The sequence below is a fragment of the Durio zibethinus genome, chromosome 6 (assembly GCF_047325235.1).
Source record: "Durio zibethinus cultivar Kanyao isolate XHJ-2024 chromosome 6, ASM4732523v1, whole genome shotgun sequence".
Taxonomy (NCBI): domain Eukaryota; kingdom Viridiplantae; phylum Streptophyta; class Magnoliopsida; order Malvales; family Malvaceae; genus Durio; species Durio zibethinus.
The window spans coordinates 29,710,112-29,734,855 of NC_143167.1; the positions used below are offsets into that span (position 1 = coordinate 29,710,112).

Sequence of the window (24,744 nt, forward strand, 5' to 3'; positions counted from 1 at the left end):
TGCTTAGAACCAGTCTCCTTTTAGAGACTGTCCAACCGATCTAGTATGTATCCAGAAGCTTTGGAACCCTCTAGAGTGTAAATGATAACCACACAATAGGGGTGCCTCCTACCCTTAGGAAATAATGTATGAGAGTTAGTGATCTTATAAGCTATCCAAGATACTCAAGCACGCCACATTCTTCCAGCAATAGAGAATCTTGTATTCTTTTCCCAAGTGACTTCTTTGTGTGTATCCTCACTTAACTTCCTTCTTTGTGTGTATACTCACTTAACTTTGTTTAAGGCTAACTTAGGTATACTTGAATGGAAGTTTCCAAGCCTAAGGTCGCACGATTGCTAGGCTCAAGACCAAAGCACGTGACAGTGGTAGTAGAGCTAATTCTAGAGGGTATCAACGATGTGTCACTACGGATAGTGGGCTCTCGTTGGAGTGGGGAAGATATCACGGTCCTAAAGTAAAATTAAGAATCTCACATCGGTTGAATATTAGAATTGATCTTGAGCTATACCATTCTCTCTTTATGCGGCGTTTTTTATAAAATAAAATTATGAGGTCGAAAGGACAAAATGGATAATACTTCACAAAATGTGAATCGTAAAGTGATCTAGGATGTTGGAAGAGTGTATATCCAAGTCCTGAAGCCCCACAGAGGTTGAGTCTCAGCCGTGACACAGGAACGGTCAGTGGTGAGGAGAAAGAAAACATCTTCAGAGCTAAGAACGAAGGAACGACGCAAGCAAAGGTGTCCCAAGTTCAATCCTTATGCCTTTGATTTTGCATTGTCAGTAAAATTCATTCGTACTATTGTTTATAATCGGAGTATGTTTGTTAATGTTGCATTTTCTGTTACTTTAGATGTCGGCGTACGAGAACATTGTCGGGGGAAGACTGAGGCTGAAGGGGAAAGCCCTCCACGTTAAAGTAGATGGCATTTCCAATAACAAGAAGAAGAGACACAAACACCGTCATGCCTCCCTCTCCCACCAAGGTTGGTACTTCCCATGTCTTTTGCTTTATCTTCTCCTTCTTCCTCTGTGTTTGTTTCGTGTACATCATTAGTATCTATACTTTCTTGATACTACTCTTAAGAGTTGGGAGATTAGTTGTCGGTGTTATAATCTATGATTGAACAGAATGTTCTGTGAAAGCTTTAAGCTTTTCTAGACCAATGTGTTGTTTATTTACTGCTCAAGCTTTTCTAGACCAATGTGCTGTCTAGGACATATTTTGGTTTTTATTGAGCTTTCTTCCTACTTCATGCGCAAATTATGAACTTCCAAGTCATGACCTTTGGAAGATTGGAATGTCTTCTGTTTTTCCCTTCCAAGTCAGCTGCTAACTCAATGCAGATTTGAGATCTTGGTGTACTGTAAATCGGAGAGAAAGATTGCGATCGCCTCTAAATGAAATAACCTTCTTTAATAATGGCTTTTTGAGTTTCTGATCATGATTCTGCTTCTGGATTTGCTTATTGAGTGTATAGTGTCCAGTGTCCTTCATTTTTTATTATCTGGTCATGTCTGACTTACACCGTAGTGTTGTGTTCTTCATTTTGGAGATTTACAGGTGAAAACACAGGCTTGCCAACAAATCAGACTACTGAGGAGGACCTACATGAGACTGATAAAGATGGCAGCGATTTTAATGCTTTTGAGGATCATCTTACTCCAGCTGAAAGAAAATTCCTGCAGCAGACACACGAACTTGAGCTCAGAACACTGGCAAAGATGGCAAGCAAATCACACCATGATCGCATTCAGGAATTTAACCAATATTGGGCTAATCTAACTGAGCATTATGACATTCCTAAAGTTGGCCCTGGTTAATTTGCTTGAACTCATCATCTGTGCTGTTTTCGGTTGATTATTTGTGGTGATCTGGATTTCATAGTTCAAAAGGTGCAGTATTGTTTGACCTAAGACTATATAAGTTCTATTTCAATTGTTTGTTGGGCCTTAACAAAGTATTAGTGGAATAATGTAAAAATACCATAGTTAAGATTCACAATAATTGGAATAATATAACAAAGTTACTTGTTTGGAAATATACCTACAAATCTATTTTAAATTGGAGAGAATATTATGAGTTTCTATGATAAAAAATACCCCAATATATACCTAAAAAAACACTTAAATTGTTGAATATTATGATTTTCTCTTGCTCTTGCACTAATATTTTCTGCTCACTATTGTTTTTCTTATTGCCACTCAATCCACTTGCTGCATCAATTCACTTGCTCCAAAACCTATTTATATCTATTTATAGGCAACATAGAATGGTCACAAAAATACGTGTTCTTTCCACTTTGTATTTAAGAATTTTTCCAGCTTGTTGGACTTTTGCAATGTTTGCGAAATGCTCTATCAGATTTTGCATGACTTCGTCTCCATTTAAGGTGTATGCATATTGTGATGATTGATGCTTGTGTTTGAATCGGCATATGACATCAACAATGTGAGATTTCTGTTGATTTATTTTCCATTAACTAGCATATGTTTTGTGGCTCACTATTCACCTACTTCTGCTGTGAAGATCAATTGATTAAGGCTGATGTGTGAAAAAATGTCGAGCTTTGCCCATTGCATTTTCACTCTACAGTTGAGTCAAGCATGATCCACCATATCGTACTGAGTGATTAAATTGTGTTATTTGATTAATCAAAATGATGTTCTTAATACTCAAAACATTCCCAGACATAACACATTTCGCATTAGCAAGTGGAAAAATGTAGAAACTGTAGGCATGTTGCTGCAAGGTTAAATCTCTCATGCTCTAGACAGATGGGCAGAATCACACACGGACACAAATCCAATACCAGGAAAAAGAGGACATTTTGATTCAACAACTTAGGTAGCATGGTTTTGTCCATCGTTTACGAGACAGTTGCGCCAGTTTCACGATGTCAGCAATTATGGGCACTGCATAAGGATCTTAAAGTATTCTAAACATGAATCCGTAAGCATCAATCTTCCACACCTATCCACGCCTTTGAAATACAAATAAAGAACCTCTAGAGCCCTTTCCCAGTCTGACCTTCTCATCTATATATGTGATCTGCAGCTTGACCTCACTCTCACCACCATATCGGAAATCCAATGCACCTACCTTCAGTTCAGGTGGCTCAAAAATGACTTGAACCCATTGATTATCCATTGCCTTTAGCTTTCCTGTGCAGAACATGAAAGATAATGAGAAGTGTTCCTCTGATGCATATCTTATTTAAGGACAAGAAATACGTGTCCAATGACTCTAATTAAGTTGGACAAATTGAAGAAAAATATCATCCAAATTGCAATGCATATACTACCAAGTAATGCCAATTTGTATTTAATGTAGTTCTGAAATTTGATGAAGTTTCAACCTCTCACAGTAAGGCTAGCTATACTGATAATCGGATGTACTAGTAATTAGTAAATAATGAGCCTACCTTTCAAGGAAACCTCTCCATCAAGAAACCCAAAAATAGAGAAGGAGACTTTGTTTCGGACGGTGTCAGGAGCTTCGACAGCCTGAATCATTTCCTTGGTCCTGAAGAAGAGGCGCCCGAATGCACTTCTGTAGCCGCCTCCTGGTGATGTAGGCCTCGAACAGTACACCACATCCCACTCTGGAAACAGATACCCCTCGCTTCATTTGGTCAGTGCATCCAAAAAAACAAAAAAAACGATTTGTAACACAAATTTGAGCTTTTGAACTTGTCGGGAATTGTACTTGCACATTTTGGATTCAAAAGATAACAGAGAACTTATGCATTTGATTTTACCTCCGAAGATTAAAGGACATTTTACTGGTTCATCTACGCAATATTTCTGCAACTCGTTAGCTACTTGAGCTACCTCTTCGTGCTCTTTTTTGGTCAGTGAAACTCCACCATCCGTTTGCATCACCTAATTCACAGTTCAGTTCCCATCATCAGATCCAGATAGTCAGCCAAATTAAACGTAGAGCAATGAAATAAATTAATAATCATAGAACTAAATGTGGAATGAATAAAAAAATGAATCAAAAGAGTCAAATTACCTTGGAGATAATAGAAGCAACTAGTTCATCTGGACCGGTTCGCAGTCCTGGATTGTTGATGGAAACCGAACTTGCAGCTATCCTGAAAGTCTGGTACTTATGCTGGTATTTGAGCGGAAATGAAGCGTTTAAGGACAGATTAAAGGGTTTTAATCCATAAATTGAGGGCTTAGGTTGGGTGAAGGAGGATGATAGAGTGAAGGAATAAGCTGCCATGGGCGGATATTATTATGGGTGATGGAACACACCGAACTGAAGAGAGCTGTTATTGTTTTTTCTTTGGCTGGCTTAAGAGTTGAGAGTTGAGAATGCAGATGATAATGCCATGTCGGAATGGAAATCAAACAAGGGACCCACCACCCCTTTAAGAACTGGATTATGTTCTGCCACCTAAGCAGATGTTTTACTTTCTCGTTATCCTCTTCTTTATGCATCGGACTTTGAGGTCATGACTCTTACGATTTCATTTTTACGATATTAACGATAGGAATAAAAAATATAAAAATAATATATATTTGAATTAGAATATAATTTAATTATAATTAAATTTAATAATAATTAAAAATAATTAAAATTTCACCATTTCATAGTTAAGAAAAAATCTTACGTAAAAGAAAGAATAAAAATAAAAAATAAATGATAATAATTAATAAAGATTATAGTTGTTTTTTATTTAAAATTAATTTAATAAATAAATCCCCAATGGAACAAGTGCATTTTTTATATTCACGTAAATATATTTTGGATTTTTTTTTATATATTGATACTGAAAATTTTTAATTTTGTAGTAAAATAAAAATCAGTCACGTATTTTTATTTTTATTAATTTTTAAAAATCTTTTTAATATACCCTAAAGGCTAAGAGATATATATATATATATATATATCTACTTACTTTTTCCGAAAGATAATGGATGTTCAAATTTCCTATTCCTCAAAAAATCATATTTTTAATAAAAAGAAAAACAAAAAATTATAAATTCAAATTGTATTTAATTGTTCAGACGTAAGCAAAGATATCCAAAAATTATGTTTAATTATTGTGTCTTATCATTATTTATTTATTTATTACTATCACTTGGATTAGGATTAGTCTTAGGATTATATATGTGGTGGAGAAAGCACAATTGAAACGTGAAAGGTAAAATTAGGAATAGGCTGATCCAAGGGAGATGGAAAATTGAAATCTGAAGTTGAGTTGGACAAGGAGAGTGGGAAAGGTAGAGAGAGTCTGGGGTAGGAAAGGGCAAAAAGGGAATAGAAAAAGCATGAGAATAAACATACAAAATTGTGTACAATATGGTTAGAGTTCGACAGATTCCAATGAAATTTAATATACTTACTAATAATTAATAGTTGAAAATGAAACACATAGGGTAGTGCGGAGTGCCTAGTAGTGGTAGTGGACACGTAGGACAAGGACAAATATTAACGCCTACTTAGCTTATCCTGCCCTTCTTACTAGCTCTAATTATTTTCTTATAATTTATTTATTAAATTACAACCATGGCAATGCTTTATTTATTAATTAATTAATTAATTATTATTAATTTTTTTCCTATCTCCCTTTGGTCTTTAGTCTAAGTCTACACATTGCCACTGGTACTGCTGGATCTCTCCTCTCATTCTGATCCAATCTTTCCGCATGTCAAATCCATCATCAACGTTTCATTCCATTTCCAAATTCCAGCTACAGCGCCAGGTACTCTTCCTTCTTCCTTCTATTCATCAGTGTGAGAAACGATTTTTAACTCTTACTCCGACAGCGACATGAATTGCTTGCTGCTGCTGCTCTCTCTTATTTTTGTTTATTTTAATTGATGGGAATGTTTCCTTTTCTTGAAAGATTTGGACCTGATCGTATTGCGGTTTTGCCATGCCTATTCCAATGCCTCCCCAATCGGAGTTTTATTCATTTCGATTATAATTTCTCTTTTTTATTTCCTCCATAGAATTTCTTTCCTCTATTTATTGAATTCGCATTTCAATCGCAAGTGCGAAAGCTGAATCTTCTGTTTGCTTCAACTATTTTCACTTGTAATATTACTATTAGCCTATTAGGTAGAGTTGATTTGGTAAAATCTATTGATAAACACTGCTTGTAGGATCCAGTCTATCAAATCTCTGCTCCTAAATCTTAAGATTGGTATTTGAATGATCAATATAATGCCTTCAATATCAAAGGTTCAAATCTTCCGTATTTGTCTCCTAAGAGAATCCTTGTTTTCCATTGAATGTTATTTTAGATTATAACTTATAAGTATATTTCACCCGCTCTAATTCTATTGATTACTAACACATTTTAAATTGGTTTTAGATTTTTTTTATCGTTCAATGCTTTAACATTTACCTAAAATAGAGCTAAGGAGTATTTGCTGCTTAACTTTAAGTTCCATCTTATTTTTTCAAAAAAGTTTTGGAGATTTCAGCTTGTTATCAGGAATTTTAGAACCATTCTCCTCATCTTCACTTATATTTACCCATTTATGCCTTCGATGACCCATTTTGTGGCAAATCAAGATCCCTCAATCTGCATTGTGAACATGGTGTATGTGTGACTGAAAACAACAATAGTGACCCTGCTTTACATCCAATATTTTTGCTATCTGAAAACATGATTTGTAAGGTTTATTAAGCATGCTTGTACCAATCACTTCGATGCTATATTTATTTCCCATCTTGCCCTTTTCAGATTATGGTCTGATTCAAATAAACTGATCAGCATACAATAGTGGTCTTTACACTCAACAGTGAAGCTGTGTGATGGTAAGATACGGAAATTGAGCGATGCTTTGAGATACTGACATGTTGCCTTCAATCTAGATGAAGACAACTCGTGCATGGCAGCTAGGTGTAAAAGATTTTCTAATCATGTCTGGTTCAAGACAGCGTCCGCATCTGAAGAGGCCAGTGTGGATTATTGTATTGGTAACTTTTGTCATCATATTCTTGGTTACTGCCTATGTCTACCCGCCAACAAGTTCAGCAGCCTGCTATATCTTTTCATCTAGAGATTGTACTTTGTACAACCGGCCACCAGCATTTCCTTCTAGGGAATTAAGTGACGATGAGACAATATCTCATGTTGTAATTAGGGAAATCCTCAAGACACCTCCTATCCAATCAAAGAATTCAAAAATTGCTTTCCTGTTTTTGACTCTAGGGACACTACCTTTTGAGCCACTGTGGGATATGTTCTTTCGTGTAAGACTTTGTTCCTTGATCATCAATACTTTTTCCTTGACTTTGCATCAGTTATGCATCTTTTCATTTGCAAGTATTGCCAATAAGAATAGTTCTTTCATGTAAGACTTTGTTCCTTGATCATCAATACTTTTTACTTGACTTTGCATCAGTTATGCATCTTTTCATTTGCAAGTATTGCCAATAAGAATTCTTCTGTTTCATTCTATGTGGCTGCCTTACATGGTTTGTTGTGATCATTAATTTTCTCGTATGTTTTATGGACTTTGGTCTCTGAGTTCAACTCAATACAAATGTGTGCTTGATTGAAAATTTTAATCTCCTTGGTTTTTCGTTTCTTAATTTGTGGATGTGTTAGCAGGTGCAATTTCTTATCCCTTTCAAAAGTTGGTATAACTCCTTTCTTCTCTAGCAATTTCAAATTTTATTGCAAATCAAATTATTTAATCTTTTCCTGCAGGGCCACGAGGACAGATTCTCTGTTTATGTACATGCTTCCAGAGAAAAGCCAGTACACAAGAGTCATTATTTTATTGGTCGAGACATTCACAGTGAAACAGTAGGTGGAATTAGTCATTTTATGCATTTTGTTAGGTATATAATTATCACATTAAGCTACTGAAGCACAGTTTGCATCAAAGGGTTGAGAGATTCATGATGGAAATTCACTCTAAGAGGGTGTTATCGGCCTCTAATCTGTAGAGAAAGGAAGAGGATTGTTAACTTAATTTCTCAGTCAAAATTCATGATTCTTTTCTATTCCTACCATTTGGCTGAAATATATGTGAGGAACTCCTATATGTTTTTTTTTATCTTCTACCTACTTAAGCCTTGAAAAGGTTCTTAAGTGCAGGGAAGTTAAAAAGAAGCTTTTAAAGGATGGGCAAGCACATGCAATTTTGGTTTTGATGATGACCCCTTTTGTTTCCCAAATTTTGATGAATTCCTTCGGTTTTTCTTTTTTTTCTTTTCCCTCCTTTAATATCACATGTCTGCTAGAATATCTTTATATAGTGCCTCCTAAGAAACAGCTATCAAATGCAGGTGGTTTGGGGAAAAATTTCCATGGTTGATGCTGAGAGGAGACTGTTGGCGCATTCACTTTTAGACCCTGATAACCAGCATTTTGTGTTGCTGTCAGAAAGGTAATTGAGGAATCAGATTTCATGCATAATATTATCATGATGGGTATTTATCTAAAGTTTTCCCCTTTTTTAAACCTTATCCTACAGTTGCGTACCACTACACAACTTTGACTATGTCTACAACTATCTGATGCTCACTAATGTCAGCTTTATTGACTGGTAAGCAACATTGAAAGCCTTTTTTATCCTGTCATGTAACTTAGTATGAATGCACTCTTCATTTTTTTTTAATATTAAGAGTATATAAAAACTAATTTTCCCACATTTGATCTCTCTCTCTCTCTCTCTCTCTCATCAGTTTTACGGATCTTGGTCCGCATGGAACTGGGAGGTATTCGGAGCATATGATGCCCGAAGTTGAAAAGAACAATTTCCGAAAAGGTTCACAGGTAAATCCTTTTGCTGTAATAATGTGGCTTTGAGCTTATTTACCAATTACAGAAAAATGATATTTGTATTTCATTTCTAAAATGGAATGTGGTTCATAATTCTCTTGTCAGAACTTATGCTGGAATGTTCTCAAACTCTTATATGTGTGGCTATTGCCGCGGTCTTTCCTGTTGGCATCATTTAGATTAGTCCTGTTGATTGATATTGATATTGCTATTCCTTTCTTGCTTGCTAATGTAATTTAGAAATATTTTCTTGTTTAAAGTAGGAGCCAAGCCACCTCCCTTTTTTCTCAACTGGGCATACTTGAAGACTGCAAATTGATTGAAGTGCAATTGAACTTGCACCTCTTTTTATACTCACTTTAGCTTTTAAAAGTTAGTTCTATGGTGGATGATATGTTGAAAATTTTTTGGTACTGGAGACTGCTGGGATTGAACCCTAGTCACTGAAACTAAGAGTTCAATTCCCTACCAACAGTTCGCACAGCTGTTGGCATGTTGGAAAAAAATTACTATGCTTCTTTGACATTTCTTATAAAATGTTAAAAAGAAATATGCCTTGGCATTTTTTCAGAATTATCACATCAGTTTTATTCTTGTGTGCCACTATAATAACTAAAGAGTTTGACAGCAGAATATGATAACTCTATTTGGGAGTATAAATAAGTTTTTTTCACTTATAGTTTACAGATCATGTTATAGACATAAATCTGATTCTGAGGTTAGTTGAACAGAGGCTGGGAACTAAACTTCAACTCTGTCTTCATTTCATGATCATTGAAAGTGTAGTTAACTGAGGTTGATAGTTGATATATAGAAAACCAGCAAATATTAAGGAATCCTGAATCCTCCATTGGGGCTTCTTTATATCTCACATAATAAAGTGTACCACATTGTGGATTCTGTGCTCTTGATTGTTATTTTTTTTTTCAGTGAGGATGCTGTCCTGTATTCCTCTGCTTGTTTCTAAGCAAAAGCAGCATTCATTCATAAAAAAAGATAATTGTTTACAATTACTTTTTGGCTTTAGTCTGCTTTGTGCATAAATTAAACGGTAAGGTCTTTCTGTGATTATAGATTTTACGGCATGTTAGTTGATTCAACTTTTAAATCTCTGATTTTAAGCTACTCAAACAGTTTCTGAGATAGCTACCTATGTTTTTGCCAGTAGAATAGAGGTAATTAACTGTGGCATTTTTTTTCCTGGATTAGTGCAGTTCTAATGTCCTATTCCCCCCTGTAAAAAAATTATATTGATCTACTACTTTTTTTTAGTTTATTATGTTGAGCAAAGAAATGGCTCCAAGTATAAGATTTGTTAGTTGTAACAGTGTTTTTGGCAGTTGATTGGCAGGACACGGTAAGGTTTTGGTGCTAAATATGTATTCTCCTTCTAACAGAGGTGTATTTTTGCAACAAAGATAAAACATGACACTGATGTTTCTCATACATTTAGTTGGTTTTGGTTCATATCTTATTTCAGTGGTTCTCCATGAAGCGGCAGCATGCTATAATAGTTATGGCTGACAGCCTATATTACACAAAATTTAGGCTTTACTGCAAGGTAATCTGCCGGTCAGAGTTATAATCAGTGTTGTTTGTCTTATGAATAATCTGATCTTAGAATTTTACTTTTCTATTAGTTTCTGTTGTAAACTGAGGATAATAAGTTCATTTGTCCAACTTCCAATGCTATCCACGAATCCATTATATGATGGTTGTTGGAAAATTATAACATGTTTTATTAACATACATCTCATGTTGTTGTGTCAGCCAAATATGGATGGACGCAATTGCTATGCAGACGAGCATTACTTGCCAACCTTTTTTAATGTTGGTACATCGGACTTGTAGTTTCTTCTGGCTGCATCAATACTTCCTTTAATTCTTATTTATTACATATAACCAACCTACTTATTGCCCCAGCAACACAAACAATAAAGAAAAAGATCAACTACCTTAACCCAATTATTTTCTGTACTTCAGATGATTGATCCTGGTGGAATCGCAAATAGATCAGTAACATATGTTGATTGGTCTGAGGGGAAGTGGCATCCCAGATCATTTAGGGCTCAAGATATTACATTTGAGTTCCTCAAGAACCTTACGGTACGTCATACATTGCTTTCCCAAATGTCTTTAATAGAGTTTATTTATTAATGATGGGTTCACAAATGTTGCTTGGTATAGCCTTAAAGATACTCGGTCTGTTTTTGCAGTCCATGGAAGACAGCATACATTTCACAAGTGATCCAAAGGTAAAAGTTATTTGTTTGCATTATTTGTTTGGAACAAGTAAATATAGTAATTAAACAACACGTGTTTCTTGGTTTCGGGTGCAGAGGAGAGTGATAACTGGGCCATGCTTGTGGAATACAATGAAGCGACCTTGTTATTTATTCGCAAGAAAGTTTTATCCAGAAACCTTGGACAGATTGATGATCCATTTCTCTAATTATACTACGGTGTAATGGGATCAATTTCTTTCAGCCACGCTTCCCATTGTTATTTAAACGAAATTCCCGAATGGTAATTTTATATTGAAATTATATCTATTGATAGATACTGTTTTGTTTTGCCAGAATCCATTGATATTGAAATTGTTCACATGCTCACGTTTTAATGTTCTGGCAACTCTTTGTTTTTTTTTTTTAAATTATTCATTAATCATCACATTAATTAAGATATGTTCTTCATAAATTGGGTATTAATTAATACGATCCTCCATTGGCTTTTTCTTTTTCTTTTTTCTCCTCTCATCTATATGCTTCTCTAAATTGCTTCCTCTTTTTTTTATTGGTAAAATTAAATCTCTAGTTATGTGCATTATTTATTGCCAATGTAATGTTAACCCAATTGTAATAAAAAGTTTAGATATCTACTTAAATTTCATCCTGTATGCACGTTAAAAACAACTAAAACTATTACTAAATGGTAATAATATTTTTTTTAATCGGATAAACGATGATAATATTAAATTTAAGCAAGTAAAGGTGTATCCTTAAATTAATTTCACATCAAAGAGATCTAACAAAGATTTAAGCTATATTTGATAGGAAGGAGAGGAAAAAGAGAAAATGTTGAAGAAGAAAAATTAGTTTATTATGTTTCATATGAAAAGTGAAAAAAATAACAAAATTTTTAATTTAATGATTAAATATTCATTTGATCTCTATATTATTATTATTTTTGTTAACTTGATACTTAAAAAAAATAAATTTATTAATTCATTATTTTAATTTATATTCTGTTATTTATTTTGATATTTTAGATTAACATTATCAATTAATTTATTGATGTAATCTAAATATTTAATAAAATATTCATGTGTCAAAATTTTAATAAACGTCATATCATTATTTGTTACATTAATAGTAAAAAAATTTTAAAATATAAAATTTTTTAATTTTTTAAATACCAACAGAAAGTGATAATCCAAGAGCTGAGAAGTATTTTATTTTTGAAAGAATTAAATTTCGAAATAGAAAATTGTACAAATTCTTTCATTTGACAAATTTTATTTGCTTCTATAAATTACAAACTAAAAAGAGTGTTAAAAGGAAGAAAAAAAATGTACAATTCTTTCATTTGCCAATGCTGAAAAAGAAAAAAAAGCCAATGCTGCAGTGCAGTTGTAGCACGTGGCACATTCCCTGTCCTTCCATTGTTGTCCGGACATCTCTTCCTCTGTTCGCTCGTAGTATTAAGGATCAAGGGCCAGCATCATCGATTAAGTAATCAGTGAGCTGATCCCAGTCGTCCGTTCAAATACACGGCCGAATTAGAGCGCGGGAACACCAAATATATATGCTGCTGCTTCGGAGAGCGTCATAGGCAAAAAGCAAAGCAAGCCACAACAACAGCCCAAGAAAACAAAGTAGAAAGCGGAAGAGAGAAATGGCTCCCAGGAAGCGAAAGGACATGGACGGGGACGAGGAGCAAGCGAAGCGTCAAGGCCAAGAGACGTTTAAGAGGGTGACTCGGAGCATGACAAGGCAGCCGGATGGTAATTCTTCCGAGTTGACTCAGGCCAACAAGGAGAAACCAAAAGCCAGGTCGAAGGCGAAAGCGAGTGCCAAGGAGAATAAAGAATCTGAGGAGAAAGTCAAGGAGGCTGAGGCTGAGGCTGTGGCTGTGGAGGAGCAGGAGGAGGATGGAGCCAAAGCAGAAGCTGTACCTGAGGATTTGACCGTCGCTAACGATGGATCCCACAACAAGGCTGTAGTAGTCGAACACTGGTTGGTTTTCTTTTTTTTTTCGTTTCCTTTTAAAATATCACTCCACGAAGTAGCAGAGTATTAGTCTTTTTATTTTTGTTAAAGAAGTCTGAGGGGTAAAGAGCAATCAGATTCTCTTTCCTGGACGATCAAAATTTTAAGTTTGCAAGAAGAAAAACAAACAAGACAAGTTGCATTAGTAAAGTTGCAAACTTTTTTCTTGTTCCGATGATCAACGTGGATTACTCTAGGTTTACGGTTTTGCAACGATTATCAAACTTTTGGCTAATGTTAAATCCTTATTGTTCTTCTTGTTCATAATTGGTACTCACGCAAGCTAACCACAGGTTGGCTGTAGCCTGTAAACTTTTGGGAACAATGAAATTACATGTCAAATAAAAAAATTAAGTTTCTAAACTTTACTTCTAGTATTATAGTGGTTGGTTTTGGTACAATATGTTCTCTGCAACTAATAACTTTGGCCCATTTTACTTGGTTTCGTCCACTTGGGTATTTAAAAATTTTCTAAAATGTTGTTCACCATCGGATTTTGTAACAAGAACATAAAATGTATTAGTAAGTGTTTGAGTGATAAAAGCAACCCCTTTTCCCCTTTTTTTTCAGGTAATTAGACATGGTCCTCTTTTGATGGGTTGGGTTGAATGAAATTTGGGTCCTCACAAACTTGAAATATTTTCTTTTTCTGCTGTATGACATCCTTTGTTTATGATTCCTTTTCTCTAGCAATCAATGCAATTCATTCAAGACAAGGGCCTTTCAAGTAAGAGATGGTTTGAAGAAAGGTGTCCCTGGCATCAAAGTGTTGCTCAACCCTAAAAAGGTTAACATTGAAGTCTCATCAAATACTATCTCCAGTTTACTTGCTCTTCAAATCTTTGTTTAACTAACACCTCAGGTATCTTGTTTGCAGTGGACACCATTAAAGGGATGCAATTCCTTTTTTTCTCTTCTTTAACCTGAGATGCCTTGTCTTTTTCAATAAAAAATGGATGGTTTTTTATTTGTCATATTGTACTTACCTATTGTTTAATGACATTCACATTGTGCTATTTCAACTCTGTTTAAGCATACAGTAGAGGGTTCTGTTATCATGCTCTGAAAAGCAAAGTTCATATAGCTCTGTTCTTAGATTTATATTCACTCGGAGGACTTGAAGTTGTAGATGCTTTCACTATCTGACAATTGGTTTTCATAATGTAAGATGAACTAAATCTCTTCCTTTATGTTTGAATTTGATTTTGGTTAATTCCCTCCAAATTCAAAGATCCTTTTCTTTCAAGGTAAAGATCCATTTGTTTTTGTTGTGTGGTTAAAATTGAAATCATATTCTTACATACATAATGTGTGAAGTTAGACTGGAGCATTTATGGCTTAATTTATAACCATATCATGAGGTATTATTTTCAATGCTTAATTTTATTGAACTTCAAACATTTCTGTGTTAATGCGTGCAATATTGCTTTCAATTCTCGATCTATCTTAAAAGGGCTAAGTATCTTTGATGGACCAATATGTTAATTAAATTGGTTTTTCTAGTTAGAAAGAGATGTCTTAATCATGATTTTTTGTAGTCTAATGATTTTTTTCATTTTTGGCTATCTTTGCTTTACATGTGCTTTTGTTTTCTGTTCTGGGTATAAAGATCCTTCTGGAAAAAAAATTTTTTTTTCCTGTGTTAATGATTTTTCTGTTGAATGTCTCTTTCATGGTTGATCTATTCTCAATTTTTTTCTAATTTCCAACAGCCAAGAAGAGGTTGCTTTGAAATACGAGAGGAAGATGGCGAGAAGTTCATAAGTTTGCTGGTAAAACTTTTTCTTGCAGTATTTATGAACAATTAATTTATTTTACTTAATATCTTGGTTGTAAATTACCCTTCAATACTCATTTTTTGGGGTAGGCCTTCTAGATTCATTCCCTATCTTCCATTTAATATATATGCATAGTTGTGAAAGTGATCATTAACTAGAGAAATCTTATTTATGAAACAAATAAAATTGTATACAGATTAGTTGATGATATGATTATATATGGACTGTTATGTCAAGGTTGTTGATACAAAACAGATACAATAGACTGGTTGGCTTTTGTGAAAGAAAGATTTATATTTGTTTTTATATTTTTTTAATGTTTTACGGATTTAGAACAGTGCATGATACTATTTGCATGTGATATGAATAAAATTGTTGCAGTAGTAAGGTTAGTGAACCTAGACCATCTCTAATTCTAGTAATTAATATGTACATATTGTTGATTCCTAGTATTTTTTTTATACTAATGATGAGTGGCATTGTTTCTTTGACAAGAATAAATTTGGTTTTTCTATTTTCCTAAAGAAAGGTTCATTATATTGAGGAGGAATTTGATTGTATATTATTTCATGTCTGATATTTCCAGCAAATTATTGTACAAACCTCTTATTAAGTTTGCTGCAATTCTACAAATTGTTTTGCAGGACATGAAGCGACCATTTAAACCAATGAAGGACCTTGACATGGAGAAGGTGATCTCGGATATCATTGACAAAATTAAATGAAGAGACCATATGTGTATAGAACTGGAAGTAGTATGTTCTGATTGTTACGGTGACAGCATTTTGTGGTTTTACCCGATTAACTTGCCTTACAAAAGTAAGGCTTGGTAAAGAAATTTTCATTTTGTGTATTAACTTCTGTTCTTGATCATTCATGCTGTCAAAAAATGATTTATATTACATTAGTTATATTGGCAGGTTGTAGAACAAAGGAGAAGTAGGCCACTGAAATGACTCACTTGACCTTTGCTTTTGTTAATGTTTTGAAGAATTTCGAGTTACTGCTTCCGAAGCATCCTTCACAGTTCTGTTTTCTTGTTTATCGTTGTGCAATTGCATGAACGTTTTCCTTCAAATAAAACCTCTTGATTTCACATCTTCTTGTTTAAGGTGTCAAAATATATTTGAATGATTAATAGTTTAATTTTGGTCTTCTGAGGTTCTTTTTTTTTATTTTTTATATTTGTTTTGGAAATAGGGATTAGCAATATTGAAAGGATATTTTTATCAAAGCCAAATCCAAAGTTCGATTGGATTTTTTGAATATCACACATTTATCAAATGTTATAGCAGGATTAGATTACTTGATAATAGGAGTAAAAGAATCGGAACTGACAATTTTACTTGTCATTTCAATCATAAGAGGTTTAGGCTTTTGAACATTGGGGGGTGAGTACTGAATTTTGATCAATACTCAAGCCCGCCCCTAGCTTTTTCGTTGCAAATTTAGATAAAGATAAAAATTATATCTCACTCAACGTCATAGAATCCTTAATAATATCTTAGAAGGCTACCAAGCTTACGACCAAGCACATCACCGCCACAACGGCTATGCTTGAATCGACCACTCTGGAGGAAGCGGAAGGAGCAGGTGCTTCCGCTTCTTCTTCATCAGCATCTTCGGGTGATGGGGGCGACTTCCCCTTGGTTGGAGCATCAGCCAGAGGAGCATCAGCTGGTGCAGGGGAGGATGCACTCTCTGGGGCTTCCCCGTCATAATCGCCCTCCTCCACCTCCGAGGGGGCAGTGGCACCAGCCTTCTTAGGAGCAGGGGCAGGCTTGGAAGCTGGTGGTGGTGGAGGAGCAAGGACGGGATCACCAAAGCCAGGAGCAACAATTGGTGTGCTGACGTGAAGCACAGATAAATTGAAAGGCTGAGCAGTCACAGACCCCAAAAGCTTAGAAACCAGTGGTGCACCCTTCACGCCTGAACCGAACACAACATCACCTGGGCCTATCCTGGTAATGTTTAAGAATCCTTGTTGTTCCATAGCCATACCAGTGGTTTGATATAATGTGGTGAGAATGGCGCTCTTCTTTCCCAGCTTTTGGATCTTGAGTGTATCGAAGTAGTCAAGGATAATGTGATTCATTAGGATCTTCTTGAGTTGATCAATGGACCTGTTTGCGATGGAGGAGATGGAATCGTTGTCCAGGGTTAGCACGGTAATGGTTTGGCGATTCTTGATTTGTTCAGCGAGCTTGGTTTTGGTAAGAAGGTCGTTGAAAGTGCCATATTCAGGGTATTGCCCAAGCACCTCGGTGATGTTGAGAGCTGTAGACGTGGTGGACACGGCAAGGAAGAATGCAACAATGAAGATGAGGGAGACGTCGGTAGCCATAACTATTAATTCTGTGCGAAAAGCTGATGTTAAAACAAAGCCTGGAATCCTGCTGGAGGAGTTTCTCATGCCTCCTCTTATATAGGGTTTGGGGGAGCCTACATTTGAAGGTTGGGAGCGAATTCCTCTCTTTAATGGTTGTAATCGAACATGGCTGTTCACTGGACAGATCAATCAGGTTTCCTCTCTCTCTCTCTCTCTCTCTCTCTCTCTCTCTCTCTCTCTCTCTATATATATATATATATATATATATATATATATATATATATATATATAGAGTTTGGAGTTTGCTTTTGGTAGAGAAAACCAATTGCTGATCATTCATCAAAAACAAGAATAACGATAACACAGCTGCAAGATAATGGTCAATGCATGCTAATAGCAAGGAACAGTTGGATTTGTCCTATCCCATGTATAAGTATAATTCAACCCTCGCCCCTTCTATATACAAAACCCCACTGTTTCTTAATTTCCAATCATTTACTACATATATAAATAAATATTAATATTAACAACTCAAAGCCAAACAACTTTGTTTTTCAGTCTTTTTAAATAAGAACTTTTCTTATATTTATAGATATAAGATATGTCAAACAATCTCTTAAAAAATTTTAAAGTCCGTGTGGAATATTAAATAAATAAATTTCATAAATGTGTTGAAATCATTTAAAATCTATAATCTGCTTTGTTAGTTTGACTTCAAACAAAATAGTAATTCATTCAAATAAAATAAATTTCATTCACGCAATTCTAAAGAAAAAAAAAAAAAAAAAAAAAAAAACCACTACAACTTAAAGTAAAAGGGGACTCTAATGATTAAATAAAAAGGAATTTTTATTTTTTAAGATTAAAAGTAGATTTGATTTTCTCGTTTATAATTAGTAAATAAATATGTAACAATCAATTAAATATGATTGTAAAATTTTGGAGCATGAAATTAATTTAATTCATTTAGAAAGTCATCATTAAAACTGCAAAGAAAAATAAAATAAAACAAAAAGAATTTATAAGAGCTGAAAGACCACTTAAAATAAGAAAGAATATGAATTAAATGAAATAGGGCAGACAGAGGGCCTAAAGGCAATGGTTTCATTGAGTGAAGCCGAGAACTACAGAATTTGGGGCCTGAAGAGGTAATTAATATTGGGCTTCGGTCTATCCTATAGTAGCTAGCAGGCTTATAGAAAGAGAGTTTCCTGTGTTGTGAGTGATTTCCAAAGGCCAACGGGGATGCGATCAATGTGCACAAAAACCTAGGGTTTTTTGCAATGCCTAGCTATACCTATGGCTTTATATATAATATATATAAAGGCATTTGTTAACTTCATGGAATGGAATGGAATGAACGCTATTATATTGATATATAGTATATATAGTAGCGTTGGCCTTGTATATAATATCCTTTTTCATTAAGCAATAACCTAATTAGCTAAATGTCAAATCATTACACAAAAAGGTATATTATATGCCCAATTACTCCATTCACTCATTAATTCCACGGGATCATCATCACTACGTACTACAATTTAAATTAATCATATTCCCTAACTAGCTAATTAATTAATTAATTAACGCTTATGGCCGGTAAATGGCGGCCTCCTTACATTTTAATTTTATATTTATATTTATATGTCATCCAGTGTTTTCAAGTTCACTCAAAAGCTAGGGAGGGATGCTTAGGTTCTTTTAAATCATGTTATTTATAAAAGAAAAGATTCCAATATTCACTTTGAAAACTGTTTATGTATTTGTTGTTTCCTAATTTTGAGAGGGAATAAATATGGAATCACCAAATAAATTTACTTATCAACATCCAAACTCATGTTGTGGAACTATATTTATTTATTTATTTATTTATTTTTAATTTTCTCTTTCGCTTTACCTTTTGCATTATTCCTTTACTCTCATAACTAAGCTTAGATTGTCGGCTGGGTTGTGGTTACTAATACAGGTTATACCCCAATATCTCATGCCCTTTACTTACTTTTGGATTAGACACCTAATCTTGCTTTGTTTTTGCATTATAATATTACTGATCAGTACATATGCCCTCGCCCTTTAAAATAATTAATGCACTTTCAACTATCCAAACTTATTGCATGCATTAATTAATGATTAGGGTAGGGGGGTGGGAATTGGAAAAGGATTGGGAGTTTTGCAAATCCTTGTCTACTTTTTAACTTTTTTTTTTTTTTAAATGTGGTTGTTGCTAGGAGAGTTTGGGTTTTTACGAGATGATAATCATGCATTCTAGTGGAGGGCTGCATGCCTTTTGCCTTATTCTTATTGCATAAGGATAAAGGGTAAAGCATATTGGAGATAAGGTTTGTGGTGCAGGATGAATTTGCATGTCCCACCAAACTTGATATACCAACTAGTTTGGAGGAAAGAAAAATCTTAAAACCGTTTACTAGGACATTCTGCAATTAATGAAAAAAAAAAAGAGAAAATTCAAGCAGAAGCAGCAGATGGGATTGTATTAATCACGTCAAAGAGGATGATGTGTTCAGAAATCCAGACACCTGTATGATCAGATGAAAAATAAAATCCTTGGAATCCTAGTGGGGATATGGGAAAATGACATGTGGCAGGGTATCGAATCTGGATGCAACTAAGCACCTTTTATCATCATCATCATCACATTCACCCAATTAAGTTCCTTCCAACCTGACCATCAAATTACTGATCAAGCTGTAAGCTGTAATGTCATGTACAAATCCCTATATATATACTATGCACGCTACTAGTACTGATACTACTGCTCATTAAAAAATAATAATAATAAGTGAAATGCATTTGCAGGTTTCAAGAGCTGAGCGATGGACATTATAGAGATAACCATGCCCCAATGCAATGGCAAAGAGATGAGTGGAAGTGTCAAGAAATTATTTGTGATTGGTAGACAGCTGGAAGATACGTGGTTTGATTCTAGGATAGACGAGAAGCTAAAAGTTGGAAATCTTAATCCAAAACGGAAACAAAAGACGTTGGCATGCAGTTCGTGGGCGTCGAATGAGGAATTAGTGATTTGGCACCACATAGCTATAGGACTGACCAAATCATGGGGTAATGGAGGGGTCTGTTTCATTTAGGACATGGAGCATGCTTAAAGAGGAACACAAGAAAAGGCAAAGGCAAAGGCAGCCCCATGTGTCTCTGTGGTTCTTCCTTTGGATGTCTAAAGGCATGCACAATCCCTACCTTACTCGGCAAGACCGAGGGCACCATCCATCCACTCTTCATCTTTCTTTATAATTAGACTTGTGTACAAAAATGTTGGGAAAGGACCACCGCTGACTTAAACATTTCGAAATCCGAAAGACTCTTCTACAAGGAAAATTGATCGGAGAAGCAAACGACAAAAACCACCCAAATACATATATATATCCATCCAATAATGTTCCAAATTATTAGACTAATAAGCATATTTATATATATATATGAAAGAAAATATCTTCCAAAATAATTGGATTTGATCTCAAAGAAAGAATGTCCAAATGCAAGGGGTTGAAGAGGACGAAAAGCTGAGCTCATTTTGTAGCCAAGGCAAGACAGGATCAGGATTAATTTGCAGTAACGTTTGACGAATATCCGGTGACAAAGCTCATGCTAATGATAGATTTGACTAGACGGGTAAGGGGTGAGGACCATTTAGCCCATGTGATGCCATGTGGGTTATGTTGCATTTTTACCAACTAAAAATATACACAGAATAGGCTATTAGCTAGCAGAGAAGATAAAATATTTTCTAATGTGATAAAGACGACTGAAACCCAATGTTTTGGTCTCAAATTCTCTTTCACCTTAGTACTTTAGGCTTCAATGATTTTCGATTTGACTTTGATATCAAAGTTTTTTTTTTTTAATCAGGTTTTAGTGGTGTCGAAAATCCTTTAAGAAAAATTCTAATTATGAATTACTATCAAATCATAAGTTACTAAACGTTCCAATAATTGACAATCAAATCAACCTAATTAGTCTCCACGTAACACACTCAAAGGACAACTAAATCACATGTTTTGGATATGATTGGATAAGTTAATAATAGACTTTTGTACAGTTATTTCTAGTAAGAGGAAGTAATTTTTTCACTGAAGAGATAGTTATGTAATGCACAAGTAATCGTAGCCGTGAGTTTGGGTTTCATGTGATTATATATTGCAAATGAATCTCCTTTTATAATATGCGTATGTAGAGAGAAAGGATTCACTTATATTAATATAAGTATCACATTTTTTTATTTTTGAATTAAAATAAATAAGGTTTAAAATATTTAATTATTTTGATTAAAATCTAAAGATAGAAGAAATAACATTTACACTGATATAAATAGATTCATCTTTATCTATAAATATATAAGTGTTGACTATACAAATTTACTTAATTTAAGACATAATTAATTATTACTCCTTCTGTTTCTTTTTTTTTTTTCTTTTTGAGATATTTAAAAATTATGTCATATTTTTTAAAAACAATTAAAACTCTTATTTTTTTTATATTTTAAAATTAATTTTTTAAACTTTTTGACATTAAAAATTATGAAGTTTTAATTTTATTAAAAAAATTTAATTTTAATCTTCAATTCATTAAATAAAAAAATTTTAAGTTTGTAAAAATTAATACATGACAAATAATAGGAGTTTAAGGGAGTATTACACATTAATTATGTTAATTTTGGTAGCTAAGCAAGGGGTGATGCATTATAAACAAATATAAGGATAAAAGAAGAAAAAGGAGCAAGAAAGGACTAAAGCCGCCTTTATGGTTTCATTCAATTGATGATAGCGAATGACAAGTAAGCCACAAAGAAAACCCAGGGAGACAGATGCCTGCTCTTAGTCACCAAACGCACTGAGAATTTATTAGATTAGTAGGGAAATAAGAAGAATTATACTTTCACGCATTATATATGTGTTTATATATAAATTATAAAAAAATAATTTTAAAATTAATTTATTTTATAAAGCATATTATATAATTTATTAACAATATATAATATTTATAGACGGATAATTAGTCAATTATAAATTCGTGAAAAACATGAGTGTCTCCCCAATCCATATCCAATGACAATATTGTGATGTGGCTCTGTTCACGTGGACATCTCGTGATGTAAGTGGGCTGGCTTCAATTGCAAACACACCTTTCGATTGATTCACTTTTGAAATTATTTCGGAGTCCCTTATAAAACGGTGTCACAAGATTCCCAATTTTAAAAGCAGAGGAAAACTAACATATACAAAAAAATAAAAAGGTTCTTTCCAGACCCACATGCACACGGATGGTACGTGTGCCCTAAATTACATCCTAAAGGCATCCATGTGCCCTCATATTTAAACCCATGGGGTCCCACAATATCTAGATTCTCTACCAAAACCAAACATGCCCTATCATCGACCCTTCTTTTTCCTTTTCAACATTGTTTATTTTTATTATATCCCACTCCTCTTTCCTAAGAGTATTTTCCTTTTGTTTTTATGTGTCGGGTCAGCACACGTATATATATACCCCCTACCCTCATCCTTCCCTCAACAACACCAACAACAGTCTCTCAACACCTTTTCTTCATTTCCCCTCAACAAACAAACAACAAAGCATCGAAAACAAAACAAAAAAATGGCTGGAGTTTGGGTGTTTAACAATGGTGTATATCGCCTTGAAACCAGTCCCCGGAGACGGGAATTGGTACACTTACCATCTGGTGAGGTTGTATCATCCTACACTTTCCTGGAGCATATTTTGAGAGGTTTAGGCTGGGAGAGGTACGACGGGGGTGATCCTGACCTCTTCCAATTCCACAAGCAATCTTCCATCGATCTGATTTCACTTCCTAGGGACTTCTCCAGGTTCTGCTCCGTTCACATGTATGACATAGTCGTTAAGAATCCCAATGTCTTCCACGTACGGGATATGTGAGAGTACTGAGAGCTCTATATATACAGCCTACAGCTAGCTAGCTCTCTGTTTCCTCCATATATATTCCATGCTATCTATCTATCTATCTATCTATCTATCTATCTATCCATCTATCTACCTATCTATCTATATAATATACATATATATAGATATCATAAGTAACCTCTCTCTGCAGTGCTTGTGTGATCCTTTTCTTGACTCTATTTTTCCCCCTTTTCTGAGATGACTTCAATCTCATCTTTTAGGGCATTGTTATGGTGCAGTGTATGACTAGGATTGGTTCCACTAGGGTTTTAAGCAGGTCTCTGGTCTCTGGAGACCTTATTAATTTGCTTGCTACAATAAAGTGGACTAGTGTTTGTACTAGGTTTGTATGATGAATTGCTGTGTTTCACGTCTGTATGTAAATATTTGATGTTTTATAATAATAAAGTCATGCATGGAACTTTAAAGCAGTTTGAGATTTTACCATCAATCAAAACTCCCCCATCACTTTCTGCCATGTCAGCCTGCTGGGATTTGCTTCAACTGTTGTTTTGTAAAGGAAACAGGACAAACTAAAAAGTGTCAGCCTCAATGATTCCGAGAATGATGATTTGTCACAATTCGCTTGCAAATCACATCAAACAATTAAGGTTCCATAAACTCTAATAATACAATCATCAGCTAGCAGACCAAATCTAACCTCTTACCAATTATTCCGGAATTGTTGAATCGCGTATTTGTATTATGTGGAGTTAAGGGTTGTTCTTGCCAAGGCAAATTTAAGAAGAAATGCCTGTAAGTTGAGAATCAATCCAAAAAACTCACCACTAGATTAAACAATATATATATATATGAATGATTCCCCATCAGTTTTAAAGAGAACAATCAGATAAAAATACATTATGAGATCACTTGAGATATTTAGAGAGTTGTATTGATGATCCAGCTATGACTTGTTCTTTGAATGAAAATGACGAAAAATATTTAAAATCATATATATAAATATATTATAGTATGAACTATGAAGTATTAGCACAAAGTCACTTGTCCTCCTCCGGTCATAGTAATTTGAATGAAAGGGAAAGAAGTAGAGACAAAAGCCAGACTGTAAGATTTGAGAGAGAGAGAGAGAAAGGGGGAGTTATCCAATCATAGAATTAGAATCTAACAAGTATCCCTCGATTTGGATGGAGCGGGGCCGGAGACCATCCCAAAGGCAAAGAGGTCCCGAGGGAGAGGGAAGAGCAGATGGGGTATCACGTGAAGTAGATTGCCAGACTTCATACAAAGCCACGAATTGATGCCACGTGTTCCAAGTGAACATGTCATTTCACCAAGGTCCCTGCCGTCTGAGGTGTGAGTGCACGTGGGACTTTCTCGTTGACCAGCAAGGACAAATGGTTGTATATGTAAAATACGTTGTTTTCCATGGCTTTAGAATCCCCGATTAGTGACCACATTACACCTCCAAAAACGTTTACGTAAATACTCACCACCATATTTCACAAATTTATAAAAAAATTGTTTTGGTTTATAATTCATTTGGATGATAAAATTAATTTTTATAAAATAAAAATAATAATAATAATAATAAAATTAATTATTATAATTATGATATTAAATTCAATAATAAAATAAATATTTAAATATAAACATAACAATGACGATGTAAAAATAAAAATAATC

The 24,744-nt window shown here is 34.4% G+C and overlaps 6 protein-coding genes across 11 annotated transcripts; 4 read left to right on the forward strand and 2 right to left on the reverse strand.

Annotated features, from left to right (window-relative positions):
• The first annotated feature begins 612 nt into the window (after window positions 1-612).
• Window positions 613-2,064, forward strand: LOC111284668 (uncharacterized). The gene is made up of 3 exons (XM_089762656.1): window positions 613-745; window positions 859-991; window positions 1,570-2,064. The coding sequence occupies exons 2-3, from the start codon at window positions 859-861 to the stop codon at window positions 1,827-1,829; spliced, it is 393 nt and encodes a 130-aa protein (XP_089618782.1). The 5' UTR covers window positions 613-745; the 3' UTR covers window positions 1,830-2,064.
• Window positions 2,065-2,815: 751 nt separating this feature from the next.
• Window positions 2,816-4,322, reverse strand: LOC111285908 (Plastid-lipid associated protein PAP / fibrillin family protein). Its single transcript, XM_022875577.2, has 4 exons — window positions 4,024-4,322; window positions 3,767-3,890; window positions 3,431-3,610; window positions 2,816-3,170 (listed from the first exon to the last, which is right to left on the reverse strand). Exons 1-4 carry the CDS (start codon window positions 4,237-4,239, stop codon window positions 2,980-2,982), a joined length of 711 nt encoding a protein of 236 aa, XP_022731312.2. The 5' UTR covers window positions 4,240-4,322; the 3' UTR covers window positions 2,816-2,979.
• A 1,261-nt stretch (window positions 4,323-5,583) lies between these two features.
• LOC111285482 (glycosyltransferase BC10-like) lies at window positions 5,584-11,387 on the forward strand. Of its 2 annotated transcripts, none has more exons than XR_002689733.2 (11): window positions 5,584-5,725; window positions 6,716-7,227; window positions 7,688-7,786; window positions 8,272-8,372; window positions 8,460-8,531; window positions 8,671-8,761; window positions 10,248-10,328; window positions 10,538-10,597; window positions 10,751-10,873; window positions 10,955-11,022; window positions 11,107-11,387. XR_002689733.2 is itself a non-coding variant. In XM_022874963.2 (11 exons), exons 2-11 carry the CDS (start codon window positions 6,847-6,849, stop codon window positions 11,233-11,235), a joined length of 1,176 nt encoding a protein of 391 aa, XP_022730698.1. In that variant the 5' UTR covers window positions 5,584-5,725; window positions 6,716-6,846; the 3' UTR covers window positions 11,236-11,387. The 2 variants fall into 2 exon arrangements, 1 of the variants encoding a protein (XP_022730698.1); XM_022874963.2 differs by having other exon boundaries at window positions 10,984-11,022.
• A 918-nt stretch (window positions 11,388-12,305) lies between these two features.
• Window positions 12,306-15,812, forward strand: LOC111285483 (uncharacterized). Of its 5 annotated transcripts, none has more exons than XR_002689736.2 (5): window positions 12,306-13,002; window positions 13,726-13,822; window positions 13,913-14,198; window positions 14,748-14,807; window positions 15,458-15,536. XR_002689736.2 is itself a non-coding variant. In XM_022874966.2 (4 exons), the coding sequence occupies exons 1-4, from the start codon at window positions 12,662-12,664 to the stop codon at window positions 15,536-15,538; spliced, it is 579 nt and encodes a 192-aa protein (XP_022730701.2). In that variant the 5' UTR covers window positions 12,325-12,661; the 3' UTR covers window positions 15,539-15,812. The 5 variants fall into 5 exon arrangements, 1 of the variants encoding a protein (XP_022730701.2); XR_016343025.1 differs by lacking the exon at window positions 13,913-14,198 and adding an exon at window positions 15,722-15,812 and having other exon boundaries at window positions 12,325-13,002; window positions 15,458-15,632; XR_016343024.1 differs by lacking the exon at window positions 13,913-14,198 and adding an exon at window positions 15,734-15,812 and having other exon boundaries at window positions 12,325-13,002; window positions 15,458-15,632.
• A 269-nt stretch (window positions 15,813-16,081) lies between these two features.
• Window positions 16,082-17,345, reverse strand: LOC111285983 (fasciclin-like arabinogalactan protein 3). The gene has a single exon (XM_022875727.2). The coding sequence runs from the start codon at window positions 17,224-17,226 to the stop codon at window positions 16,318-16,320; it is 909 nt and encodes a 302-aa protein (XP_022731462.2). The 5' UTR covers window positions 17,227-17,345; the 3' UTR covers window positions 16,082-16,317.
• Window positions 17,346-22,549: 5,204 nt separating this feature from the next.
• Window positions 22,550-23,553, forward strand: LOC111285999 (flowering-promoting factor 1-like protein 2). Its single transcript, XM_022875752.2, has one exon. It carries the CDS (start codon window positions 22,774-22,776, stop codon window positions 23,071-23,073), a length of 300 nt encoding a protein of 99 aa, XP_022731487.1. The 5' UTR covers window positions 22,550-22,773; the 3' UTR covers window positions 23,074-23,553.
• The last annotated feature ends 1,191 nt before the right edge of the window (window positions 23,554-24,744 follow it).

What these genes read in the sequence shown, in the direction of transcription:
- LOC111285999 (XM_022875752.2), top strand. Translation starts at nt 22,774, where the DNA reads ATGGCTGGAGTTTGGGTGTTTAACAATGGTGTATATCGCCTTGAAACC.
- LOC111285983 (XM_022875727.2), bottom strand. Translation starts at nt 17,226, where the DNA reads ATGAGAAACTCCTCCAGCAGGATTCCAGGCTTTGTTTTAACATCAGCT.
- LOC111285483 (XM_022874966.2), top strand. Translation starts at nt 12,662, where the DNA reads ATGGCTCCCAGGAAGCGAAAGGACATGGACGGGGACGAGGAGCAAGCG. An exon ending in GCTGTAGTAGTCGAACACTG is followed by an intron (nt 13,003 to 13,725) that starts GTTGGTTTTCTT and finishes CCTTTTCTCTAG; the next exon opens with CAATCAATGCAATTCATTCA. An exon ending in TGTTGCTCAACCCTAAAAAG is followed by an intron (nt 13,823 to 14,747) that starts GTTAACATTGAA and finishes AATTTCCAACAG; the next exon opens with CCAAGAAGAGGTTGCTTTGA.
- LOC111285482 (XM_022874963.2), top strand. Translation starts at nt 6,847, where the DNA reads ATGAAGACAACTCGTGCATGGCAGCTAGGTGTAAAAGATTTTCTAATC. An exon ending in AGTTCCTCAAGAACCTTACG is followed by an intron (nt 10,874 to 10,983) that starts GTACGTCATACA and finishes CTGTTTTTGCAG; the next exon opens with TCCATGGAAGACAGCATACA. An exon ending in ATTTCACAAGTGATCCAAAG is followed by an intron (nt 11,023 to 11,106) that starts GTAAAAGTTATT and finishes TTTCGGGTGCAG; the next exon opens with AGGAGAGTGATAACTGGGCC.
- LOC111284668 (XM_089762656.1), top strand. Translation starts at nt 859, where the DNA reads ATGTCGGCGTACGAGAACATTGTCGGGGGAAGACTGAGGCTGAAGGGG. An exon ending in TGCCTCCCTCTCCCACCAAG is followed by an intron (nt 992 to 1,569) that starts GTTGGTACTTCC and finishes GGAGATTTACAG; the next exon opens with GTGAAAACACAGGCTTGCCA.
- LOC111285908 (XM_022875577.2), bottom strand. Translation starts at nt 4,239, where the DNA reads ATGGCAGCTTATTCCTTCACTCTATCATCCTCCTTCACCCAACCTAAG. An exon ending in TTGCTTCTATTATCTCCAAG is followed by an intron (nt 3,891 to 4,023) that starts GTAATTTGACTC and finishes ACTGTGAATTAG; the next exon opens with GTGATGCAAACGGATGGTGG. An exon ending in ATGTCCTTTAATCTTCGGAG is followed by an intron (nt 3,611 to 3,766) that starts GTAAAATCAAAT and finishes ATCTGTTTCCAG; the next exon opens with AGTGGGATGTGGTGTACTGT.